The 13,229-nt window shown below is 41.0% G+C and overlaps 1 protein-coding gene across 1 annotated transcript; it reads right to left on the minus strand.

The window, feature by feature from the left end:
* Positions 1 to 233: 233 nt before the first annotated feature.
* Positions 234 to 12,968, minus strand: XBP1 (X-box binding protein 1). Its single transcript, XM_073558666.1, is given in 6 exon segments — positions 234 to 1,907; positions 2,569 to 2,652; positions 2,655 to 2,732; positions 3,533 to 3,658; positions 4,585 to 4,681; positions 12,676 to 12,968. Coding segments are annotated over 6 exon segments (1,200 nt in total). The 5' UTR covers positions 12,870 to 12,968; the 3' UTR covers positions 234 to 1,286.
* Positions 12,969 to 13,229: the final 261 nt, after the last annotated feature.

A 13,229-nucleotide genomic window follows, 5' to 3' on the forward strand; every position in this document is an offset into this window, starting at 1 on the left:
TTTTTAACTTTTAAATGTTTTTCTTTGAAACCCCAGTGTGTCTCAGAGTCAAACATACCTGTCTGAAATCATGTGGCCAGTGTCTGATATATGTTACCATGTTACCTGTGGATCAGGCAGCACATATCATCTGTCAGGTTACTTTTATGCTAAATCAATATTGATAGCAAGGAAACAATACCATAATTACGCAAAGAAAGGGCCCATGAAAAGAGTTAAAACCACAAAACACAAAGTATTCTGTTTTCTTTAATATATTTTTAAATATTAAAATGGAGGAAGCAACCTAAATCTAAGATGAGCAGGAGGGCCAGGAGGGTTCCAGGAAGTATAAACCTAATGAATTCATTTACACAGTAAATTTTACAAAATATAGATTTGAGCTGGGAAGGGGCAATTGAACTTCTTTAAATTGCTGACTTTCATTAAAAAGCTTGCTACCCCTATTTCAGGACTAATCTATATACAAAGAATAAAGTCATACAAAGTATAAAAAAAAAAACAAAAAAAAACAGAAGAGCTGCCTTTAACAAGGCAACAAATGGGAAATAAGGTAAAAACGTAATAGAAAGTTTTGGGATGTTGTGTGGATATTATACCTGTATGAAATGTATCAATGTGAAATTACATCCAAATCGTTTCCCTGTTGAGCCACACAACATGCTGACATGTTAGGTGGGGTGTCTGTTCTTAGGTCCAAGGTTTTATATTGATATGATGACCACAGGTCATATTTCCACCATTGTGATATTGGTGTATCATCCTGAATACTCTGGATGACAAAGATGTCAGCAGGTTTAACTCTGATCAGGAAACGAATATAACGCTGGCATTTAGCCAGCTGCCGTATCAAGCTGCTCATCAGGAAGCAGAGACAGAACTGCAAGTGCTGTACTTTTCACAGATTAGATGTGGCTTAGATATTCAGATAAACCCTCATATTTGGTAGCAGGTTCTTCTTGTATTACAACTAGTGGAAAAACCTGGCCAATAGTGACCATGCATCAATACCCCCTCTAGAACAAACACTTGCTGCACAACGTCTACTACTACACATTACGTTTTCATGAATTTGCTGGGAATGCACATCATGGTGAGAGGTTAAAATGGGATTTACAAGCAACGTAAGCCCAGTTCATTAGCAGTTGGATGGCACATACTTCTTGCTTTTAGCGTTTTGACCTTACAATACTTTAGTAATATAATCTTTATCATAAAAATACAAACTTTGATATGGAGATAAATAAATAGTCCATTTGTGGCAGCTGGAGAACAGAGAAAGACATTCAGAAGGATTCATCGTCAAAATCTGGACTGGGGTTCCAGAAAAGAGTGGGGTCACCAAGAGGGGAACAGGACTGGTGCATGTGGACATTGAGAAGCTGAGGGAAAAGTTCGGTGGTAAAAGAGTCCTCCCATGTCTGATCAGAGTTCAAGGGAGAGGACATATCACTTAAGGGTGATGTGCAGCCCTCATACCCAGAGTCACTGCCTGTCTCCAGAAGGCTTGCTGGTTTCTCCACAGTGTCTTCAGCAGAGAGCAAAAAGCTCTGTGTGTCAACGACAGGTGGGACTTCATCTTCTTGGGATTCCTGCTTCACATTGATGGGGGCAATACAGGAAGGATTTAAAGATGCTTCTTCCGTTTTAATAACAATGTTGGTCTCAATTCCTATCTCGGAGTCTTGCTCTGAGCAAACTGGTTTTGTGTAGACGTGATCAAACTTGATCAGTTCATTAATGGCCTCCAGCTTGATTGATGGGGTCCCCAAAGGAGAAGATGGGGCGGAGGGTATGGAATCTGATTCGACTTCTTTAATTTCTTGCTGGTTCCAAGACAAGTTTTCTTCATAGGTAAGCAACATGTCTGAGTCCAGACTTTCCAATAAGCCCAGCAAGATATCAGACTGAAAAACAAAAATTAAATAATTAACTTTCAAGACAATGTCCCAGTTGTTCACCATTATCACATTTGTTCTGGATCTGTGAAGAACATTCTCAGGTTTTATTTGGCATTGCTTCAATATTCTGCGATTTCTAGCATCTTAAAAGGTCATTCAATTGTTCAGTAGCAGATTAAGTGACCTTCTAAATAGTTTATTGTTTTAATCCTTTTATTGATTTAGCAGTCTGTTTGTTGTTCTTGCTTGATAGCCCATGTGTATCCTTCCACAAAAAGAACCAGTTAGCAAAAGCAGACCAGTTGGATCATGGCAAGGTCGGGAGGGCTGTTAATGCAATCAGTGAGGAAGTCCCATGACAGTTGTGAGAGCTAATCCACACATAGCAAATAGTGGCCATTATACAAAGGGGGAAGGCTGTCATGCTAATAATTACTCTTCACAGGAAAATGCTAAAGTCAAAATATGCAGAAATATTGGAAATATGTATAAAGCAAGTGAATGTGCTACTGACCTCCAAGGACACCCGTAATTTTAATTAGAGGGCATCTTCCCCTACTGCATTATATTAGTCTGTTCATTTTATAGATACCATAACTTAATAAAAAAATGAAGGCATTTATGACAGGTACAGGTTATTTTTACAAGAGAGCCCTTGGGCGCTCACCTCACAGTCTGAAGAATCAGGGCAGTCAGAATCCATGCAGACATGGTCAAGTTCGGAGACATCTGGGCCTGCTCCTGCTGCAGAGGGGCACATAGTCTGAGTGCTGCGGACTCAGCGGACCCGGTCACCGGCCTGACCTCATCTTCTCTGGACTGTGTCAGAACCTATGGAAGAGTAGACACATTTAAGGCACAAGATGACTTTCTCTAGCAACACTGAGAGGACACTGGTGATAAGCTAGACGTTTCCCTTGGAGAAACCACAAAATGGAAAATAGCATTGTTCCTCTAGTTTTGGACTGTGAGAAGCTTACAGAATGAAGAAAGGACAACCCCCAGCATACGCTAAGTTTTTGCTTTGACATGTGATGAAATCGTGCATGTCTTTATGGAAAACGTCCTCACACCTTGCATTGTATGCAAAACTAATGAATGACTGGTCTTGGTGAGTCGAGTAACTTCATGTAGAAAGAAATCGACTTCCTGCTAATTCAAGGAGGCAAGAAGAATCTAGACATCCAGCTTGTGTGACAAAGGAGAAGAGCAAATAAAGCAGATGATTGCCTGGGGCTGTTCTCAAATGATAAAAGATTTACTTCACTTTAACGCTCCACCTTTACACAATATGTTGTAAGAGAGACTGACGTGTGAACATTTTCCCTGTCCTCTGCACAGTAGAGACAAACCTACAGCCGGTTCTACCGGTTTCACATACTGAAATCCACTGCAGGAAACAAGCCAATCTCCCAGCTCCTAGCAACGGGATAAGACTATGAGATTTCCTAGAACCAGATTAAGAGATTTCTCTAAACCCAGCAGTGCTCTTATTAAAAGCCTTCCTGCGGGAGGAATTGTCACATTCTTGTCATACGGGCCCAGGCACTGGATACTGCACTGTGCCGTCGTCTATATTCCTCCACCGAAATGGGAAAACACAAGCTGCCATTCATGGCCTAGATAATCACCTCAACTTCTTCCTCTTTCACCTCCAGGGCTTCAAGGCCCAATCGCTGTCGTAGTTCTTGGTTTTCAGTTAACAAGCCATGAGACTTTTCTCGTAAAAGTTTATTTTCGATCAGGAGTTTCTCGTTCTAGAAAAAATAAATAAATAATTTTATTTTTTTTAGCCCAGTTTACATTACTAATTCTGAAAACAATGCCCCATGAACATGTGCACAGAGGACGTATAGGAACACACCAGATTCCAATGGTTACATGTTACCTATAGTGCCCCATATGGCACCATATTGGAGACAGCCTCTACAAGCAATGGTTGTTGGAGAAGAATAGTAAAAAGGTGACTGAAGAAGAATGAATTTTTTCTGTATTTATATGAATCTCTATTTGGAATGGAACGCGTAAGGAGAGGAGGCTCAGTAGGGCCCTCTACAGGTGACGTGTGCAAGGCATTAATATGTGAATGCTGAGATATTTATTTATATGTAATATTACTAAGTGAAGACCAAGAGGTGACATTTTTTATATTTTCTAAAGAGTGGTTGCAGGCAGGGTGGGATATGAACCTTAAAGGGGTAACCTGTCCTTCAAATACAAGTCTGCAGTCACTGTATGTGACTGTAGACTTGTAAATGCTCACATTGCGCACACTTTCGAAAAATTAACTATGTATCTGTTTGTTCAGTAGTATCTGCTGATAAATGATGGTGGGTTTTTAAAAAGAAGCAGAACGTTCTTTATAGGGCTTTTTAAAACAAATAAACTGATCTTTACTCATCCTCCCTGGGACCAATGCTGAGTACCTGCCGCTACTCCCAGGGTACCTGTTATTGTCTGCAGCGTTGACAGCACTGCAGCCGGTCAGTTTAGTGGCCCTGCCTTTAAAGACTGCACAAGCCGCTCAGCGATTTGCTGTCAAAGTTATATCAGGCAATAGCAGACACTGGGGGCCGCAGTGGAAATCAGAGCTGGACCCAGAGTAGGTGAGTAAGGCACTTAAAAAAAATATCCTGAAAATGGAAAATCCCTTTAAAGACAAACAAGAAAAGCAGTCTATTACCTCCAGCTCCAGATCCAACACTTGCTGCTCCAGTTCGCTCATTCTGGCTTTTTTTCGGTCACGTGCTGTTTGAGCTGCTACTCTGTTCTTTAATTTCCTATTAAAATACAAATATATATTAAGTCTGTGATAAGGCGCTGAGCATTCAGACAATGAAAGCAATCCACACAAGGAGAAGACGTCTGCGGGGTGTAGGCTTACTTATGGGAGAGGTGTCTAATTTGTAATTACAGGTAACAGGTTACAAGGATAGGACATAAACGGGGCCTCAATTCCAGCACACAATGTGTAATCCCAGAGTCATATCAGGAGCAAGTACCTTCATGCCTCATGGAAAAATTACATGCTATTGCATCAGCTTAATGATACTGCTGAGTAAGAGAAAAGACAGATGGCATATACCCAGTCCGGGGCCGCACTGTACACAGAGGCTCAAGGACGAGTCCTGAAGCAATGCGGTGAACAGCTGGAAGAGATTTCCAGGGAAGAACATTGTATTTTTATATAATCTTTATCAATGCGACGAACAGTCTCAGTACAATACAAAGTGGTATATTCAGCTAGTAATACATCGCCCGTTCCCAATGCTGAGTGTCTGTACAGATCCATTCTGGGAAAGCCAAGCTGAAACATCAATCAGAACTGCAACAGCAGCCATATGGCTCGTCATCCAGCTTCTCCCCCAAAAAGGTGGCTAAATAAAGTAGTGGATCATGAGAGAATATCCATTCCCTTATAGGACCCACTACTCTCCAGTTTCTTCCCATCTACACTCCGTAACACTGAAACTGAAATACCAAGAAAGATGTGGAATTGTGAAAATGACAGGATCAGTAGACATGTTAAAGTTACGCAAGGGATACAAAAAAAACTGGAAACAAATTTTTCAAAACATCTCGATTTATTTAGTATTAAACATGAGCGACATGTGCAGAAATGAAAGGGAAGCTGCCAGCAGGAGAGCTTGATGATTTGCCCAAATGCATTCAGTGTGGCAGAACCTTCCTCATACAATCATTAATAACCTATTTGATTGTCGTCAAGCTGTGTAAATGCCTGTATAATTTATACTAAATAAACCAAGAAGTTTTGTTTCAATTTTTTCACCATTTGCATATTAACATGTCATATTCATCCTGTGATCTTCAGAATTACACAACTTTGCTTTCGCGGTGTCACAATTTCAATGTTGAGGAGTCAAAATAAAGTGGAACCTGACACAAAATGCCAATGGGCCTAGTAGGATCTGAACGTTACACTACTTTCATGTCAGCATCTCTGCTCTGTAATATGAGGTGCAAGAACCGTTACATGATGGTCCCCAACACCACCTCACTGGCTATAATGGGGGGCTCGTCCGGATTCCATCATAAGGTCCAAATGGAACCTCTAATGACAAACTATTTTAATTATTTTTTTTACACTGCATGATTATCGTGAAAGAGCGTTCCAGTCTTTGGGCTGCACAAATCATTCTCAGCAGTGCATCATCCTGTATAAACTGGACATGTGCTGCCAAAAACAATGGCAGCGATGTGCAAGGAGCGATCTGGTGCAGATTGTTCAGGGCACATCTGAAGCCATGATGGACTGTGTAAACAAGCTACTAAACGACCACCGGTCAGAAGCGTGTTTCTGGTTGGCGGTCGTAAACACTGCACATCCGATCCAGTAAAGGGGTATTCTGGGTTTGTAAAACCCCTCTTCCCCATCTGCAGTTTGTAAAAATAAAAAAGTGCGATTCTTACCCTACACAGGTCCAGTGCAGAGTCTTGACCGCAGCTCCTAGTGTGTGATATGGTCTTCAGTGCTGACGTTATGCCCATTTTCGTCACTGGCTCTGCCCGAGCTGACGGCACAAGCCATTGACCACAGTTATTGGCTGCAAAGCTGATCATATGACATCAGCATGGCAGAAAATAACGGCACCAGGAGCAGCGGTGTAGACTCAGCGCTGGACCCAGGAAGAGTGAGTAAAGATCGGGTTTTTCTTTTAAACTAAACCTTGGGTAGGAAAGAGGTGAAGTCACTGGCAAAGTGGAGTATGGATGTGACTAATGTCTTCAAGCTTCTGATGGTCAAACAGTGGAGGTTTGGAGGTCTTGTTTTGGTGTCACCAGCCTTATACAAACCAATAAAACTTAAGGGTACTCAGCTCCTGATATGGCAACGGCTTCTTTTACCAAATCATACTGGGGCACATTACAAAGTGGGTACAATGGGAATCCAGATTCCCTCGTTTACTATACAGAGGTCCTTTTAAGGCCACATTCACACATTCAGTATTCGGTCAGTATCCGTAAGCCAAAACCAGGAGTGGGTGATAACTACAGAAGCGGTGACATGTCTCTACTATACTTTTCCTCTGATTGTTCCTCTCCTGGTTTTGGCTTATAGGTACTGATTGTGTGAACGGGGCCTGAAGGTAAGAGCAGCATTCGGATCTGATGCCATGAGCTATTCCACCATTTTTCCTTAGCACCGATGTTGATATCTCCCCATTATGTTCACAGCATCAGTGATACAGTTTGTTGTCTTTCTTTATATTAACACAAATGTGTTTCCAAAACACCGGAGTCACTAAGCTGATGCTGCAGAAGATGTCTATGCACTTAGTGGCCACGATCCACGTGATTTATGCCCTGGAACACTTAGCTTTCTAGATCTAAAGAATTCATTCCATCAGGAACCCAAGGGACAGGAAGTCCCAGAACGGACACCATAAATGAAAATCTGCAGTGTGACTGAACAGTGTCTGAGTGTGAGTGATAACTGCCCAGACCATAAGGAAGGACCTAGATACATTCAGGGTGGGGAATGGTGGTAAAATCTTCGCCTCATTTCCTCATTCTAGAGAGCTGCCAGTTACATGCGGCTATTCTGGGCCCCGGAGAGGAGCGTTCTCCAGCATTCTCCACGCCGGCAGGTTTATTTTCGTCTTCAGGGGATTATAGAGAAGAAACCGGCAGAGCTACGAGGGTACCACGGGGTACTTAAGCTCAGTACAAAACCTACACGTATTACTTGTAAAAAGCACACCTATTTCTAGTAATTATCCTGGGGTAAAAAAACAGGTTAAACTCCAGCAAATGAAAGGGAGGACATGACAATCAAGAGGGAGTGGGACATGTAACTGGAGTCAGTAGAACAAGCCCCTGATGTGTCAGCTGTACCCTCATTTGGCCATTAATAATGCATCATGTACAGCACAGCCTGCAGCGCTCCAGCCCGGACACGGGGAACAAATTTCGCTTATTGCGCAAGTGAAAAGTTCCAGGAAGAGATAATTGGCTTAAACGCAGCAGATATACAGATATTTATTCATGGCTCTCAGTGACGTCAAAGCAGCCAGCTCCTCTACATGCCACGCAGGCAAGTCAGCCAACATCCTCCCACACAGCAGGCCGGAATGTCAGCAGCCCCCATAAGACAGGATACAGGGGAGAGGAGGCATTACACTGTCCTAGGACACACAGGTCAGGGGGCTAAAGTGTAAAAAAAGGCACAAATGTAAACAAAACTTACAATGTAACAAGATCAGGATTACAGGGGAAGTTGGTTAACCCCTACCCTGCCGGACAGGGACCAGGGATCGCAGCACAGTGGGGAGATCGCACAGCTCAGGGTACAAGGACAGATAAACCTTCTAGGAAAAGCAGCAGCTATATGTGGAAGGCTCGGTACAATCATCCAACACACAATATCTGCCAGAAAAGATCACAGCGATGGGCAGATGCACTGACACACTACATACAGTGATGGCGGATGCTCACTGTATGATAGCCTTTCCCCAGTGCACACTATAGTCCCATAGTATACACACAGTATACACTATATCCACATAGTATACACAGTATACACTATAGTCCCATAGTATACACACAGTATACACTATATCCCCATAGTATACACACAGTACATCCCCATAGTATACACACACAGTACACACTATATCCCCATAGTATACACACAGTATACACTATATCCCCATAGTATACACACAGTATACACTATATCACCATAGAATACACACAGTACCCACTATATCCCCATGGTATACACACAATATACACTATATCCCCACAGTATACACACACAATATACACTATATCCCCATAGTATACACACAGTGTACACTATATCCCCATAGTATACACACAGTATACACTATATCCCCATAGTATACACACAGTACACACTATATCCCCATAGTACACACAGTACACACCATAGCCCCATAGTATACACACAGTACACACTATATCCCAATAGTATACACACAGTACACACTATATCCCCATAGTATACACTATAGCCCCATAGTATACACACAGTACACACTATATCCCAATAGTATACACACAGTACACTATATCCCCTTAGTACACACACAGTACACACTACATCCCCATAGTATACACACACAATATACACTATATCCCCATGATATACACAGAATATACACTATATTGCCATAGTATACACACAAGATACACTATATCCCCATAGTATACACACAGTATACACTATATCCCCATAGTATACACACAGTATACACTATATCCCCATAATATACACACAGTACACATTATATCCCCATAGTACACACACAGTACATACCATAGCCCCATAGTATACACACATTACACACTATATCCCCATAGTATACACACAGTACACACTACATCCCCATAGTATACACACACAATATACACTATATCCCCATGATATACACAGAATATACACTATATCCCCATAGTATACACACAATATACACTATATCCCCATAGTATACACACAATATACACTATATCCCCATAGTATACACACAGTATACACTATATCCCCATAGTATACACACAGTATACACTATATCCCCATAGTATACACACAGTACACATTATATCCCCATAGTACACACACAGTACATACCATAGCCCCATAGTATACACACATTACACACTATATCCCCATAGTATACACACAGTACACACTATATCCCCATAGTATACACACACACAATACACACTATATCCCCATAGTATACACACACAATATACACTAAATCCCCATAGTATACACACACAATATACACTATATCCCCATAGTATACACACACAGTATACACTATATCCCCATAGTATACACACAATATACACTATATCCCCATAGTATACACACAATATACACTATATCCCCATAGTATACACACAATATACACTATATCCCCATAGTATACACACAGTATACACTATATCTCCATAGTATACACACACAATATACACTATATCCCCATAGTATACACACAATATACACCATAGCCCCATAGTATACACACAGTATACACTATATCCCCATAGTATACACACAGTACACACTATATCTCCATAGTATACACACAATATACACTATATCCCCATAGTATACACACACAGTATACACTATATCCCCATGGTATACACACAGTATACACTATATCCCCATAGTATTCACACAGTATACACTATATCCCCATAGTATTCACACAATATACACCATAGCCCCATAGTATACACACAGTATACACTATATTCCCATAGTATACACACAATATACACCATAGCCCCATAGTATACACACAGTATACACTATATCCCCATAGTATACACACAGTATACACTATATCCCCATAGTATACACACACAGTACACACTATATCCCCATAGTATACACACATTATACACTATAGCCCCATAGTACACACACAGTATACACTATATCCCCATAGTACACACACAATATACACCATAGCCCCATAGTATACACACAGTATACACTATATCTCCATAGTATACACAGTATACACTATATCCCCATAGTATACACACAGTATACACTATATCCCCATAGTATACACACACGGTATACACTATAGCCCCATAGTATACACACAGTATACACTATAGTCCCATAGTATACACACAGTATACACTATATCCCCATAGTATACACACAATATACACTATAGCCCCATAGTATACACACACAATATACACCATAGCCCCATAGTATACACTATATCTCCATAGTATACACAGTATACACTATATCCCCATAGTATACACACAGTATACACTATATCCCCATAGTATACACACAGTATACACTATATCCCCATAGTACACACACAGTATACACTATATCCCCATAGTACACACACAATATACACCATAGCCCCATAGTATACACACAGTATACACTATAGTCCCATAGTATACACACAGTATACACTATATCCCCATAGTATACACTCAATATACACTATAGCCCCATAGTATACACACAGTATACACTATAGTCCCATAGTATACACACAGTATACACTATATCCCCATAGTATACACACAATATACACTATAGCCCCATAGTATACACACAGTATACACTATAGTCCCATAGTATACACACAGTATACACTATATCTCCATAGTATACACAGTATACACTATAGCCCCATAGTATACACACAGTATACACTATATCCCCATAGTATACACACAGTATACACTATAGCCCCATAGTATACACACAGTATACACTATAGTCCCATAGTATACACACAGTATACACTATATCCCCATAGTATACACACACAGTATACACTATATCCCCATAGTATACACACAGTATACACTATATCCCCATAGTATACACACAGTATACACTATATCCCCATAGTATACACACAGTATACACTATATCCCCATAGTATACACACAATATACACTATATCCCCATAGTATACACACAGTATACACTATATCCCCATAGTATACACACAGTATACACTATATCTCCATAGTATACACACAGTATACACTATATCCCCATAGTATACACACATTACACACTATATCCCCATAGTATACACACAGTATACACTATATCCCCATAGTATACACACGGTATACACTATAGCCCCATAGTATACACACACAGTATACACTATATCCCCATAGTATACACACAGTATACACTATATCCCCATAGTATACACACAGTATACACTATATCCCCATAGTATACACACAGTATACACTATATCCCCATAGTATACACACAGTATACACTATATCCCCATGGTATACACACAGTATACACTATATCCCCATGGTATACACACAGTATACACTATATCCCCATAGTATACACAGTATACACTATATCCCCATAGTATACACACAGTATACACTATATCCCCATAGTATACACACAGTATACACTATATCCCCATAGTATACACACAGTATACACTATATCCCCATAGTATACACACACAGTATACACTATATCCCCATAGTATACACACACAGTATACACTATATCCCCATAGTATACACACGGTATACACTATATCCCCATAGTATACACACAGTATACACTATATCCCCATAGTATACACACAGTATACACTATATCCCCATAGTATACACACGGTATACACTATATCCCCATAGTATACACACAGTATACACTATATCCCCATAGTATACACACAGTATACACTATATCCCCATAGTACACACAGTATACACTATATCCCCATAGTATACACACACAGTATACACTATATCCCCATAGTATACACACGGTATACACTATATCCCCATAGTATACACACAGTATACACTATATCCCCATAGTATACACACGGTATACACTATATCCCCATAGTATACACACAGTACACACTATATCCCCATAGTATACACACAGTATACACTATATCCCCATAGTATACACAGTATACACTATATCCCCATAGTATACACACAGTATACACTATAGCCCCATAGTATACACACAGTATACACTATATCCCCATAGTATACACACAGTATACACTATATCCCCATAGTATACACACACAGTATACACTATATCCCCATAGTATACACACGGTATACACTATATCCCCATAGTATACACACAGTACACACTATATCCCCATAGTATACACACAGTATACACTATATCCCCATAGTATACACACAGTATATATAATATATATACACTATACACACGGCCTCCACAGCACACGGGTGGCCGCACCTCCTCAGCGCCTTCTCCTCCGGCGTCAGATGTGTCAGCCGCTGCCTTTTCCTCGGAGGGACATCGCCGCTGGCTGACTCAGGGCTGGACGGACTGTGGATGGGTAACATGATGGACGCCAGAGAATTGCAGTCACTCTGCTCCGACTGGTTTCCAGGGATAAAGATAACTTTGGGGGCTCCCATGACAACCATGTTCGGCTGCTGGGGGAGGACCGGGGACGGGAGAAGGACCGGGGACAACAAGCCGGCAAGTCGCTATACACTGAACTGAGAACTGCAGTCATTCATATCTACAGTGCGTGTCCCCTCCCTATTGGGCAAACCCAGTGATGTCACGTGATAAGCACAATGCAGCGCTATGGTGGTTTAGCTGCAGAACAGGACGGCTCACTCCTTCTGTGGGGGTGCGACCTTTACCCTGGCCCTTCCCTCTTCAGGACTAGGATTATATGTGCTGATATTATGGACTGTGCTGCAGATCCAATCAGTTATGGCATCCCTGTCCTTATCCTTTTATTTGCATTATACCTTGAAATGTGACAAGGGCTGGTC

The sequence above is a fragment of the Dendrobates tinctorius genome, unplaced genomic scaffold (genome assembly GCF_039654945.1).
Source record: "Dendrobates tinctorius isolate UK_male_01 unplaced genomic scaffold, ASM3965494v1 ptg000003l, whole genome shotgun sequence".
Classification (NCBI taxonomy): Eukaryota; Metazoa; Chordata; class Amphibia; order Anura; family Dendrobatidae; genus Dendrobates; species Dendrobates tinctorius.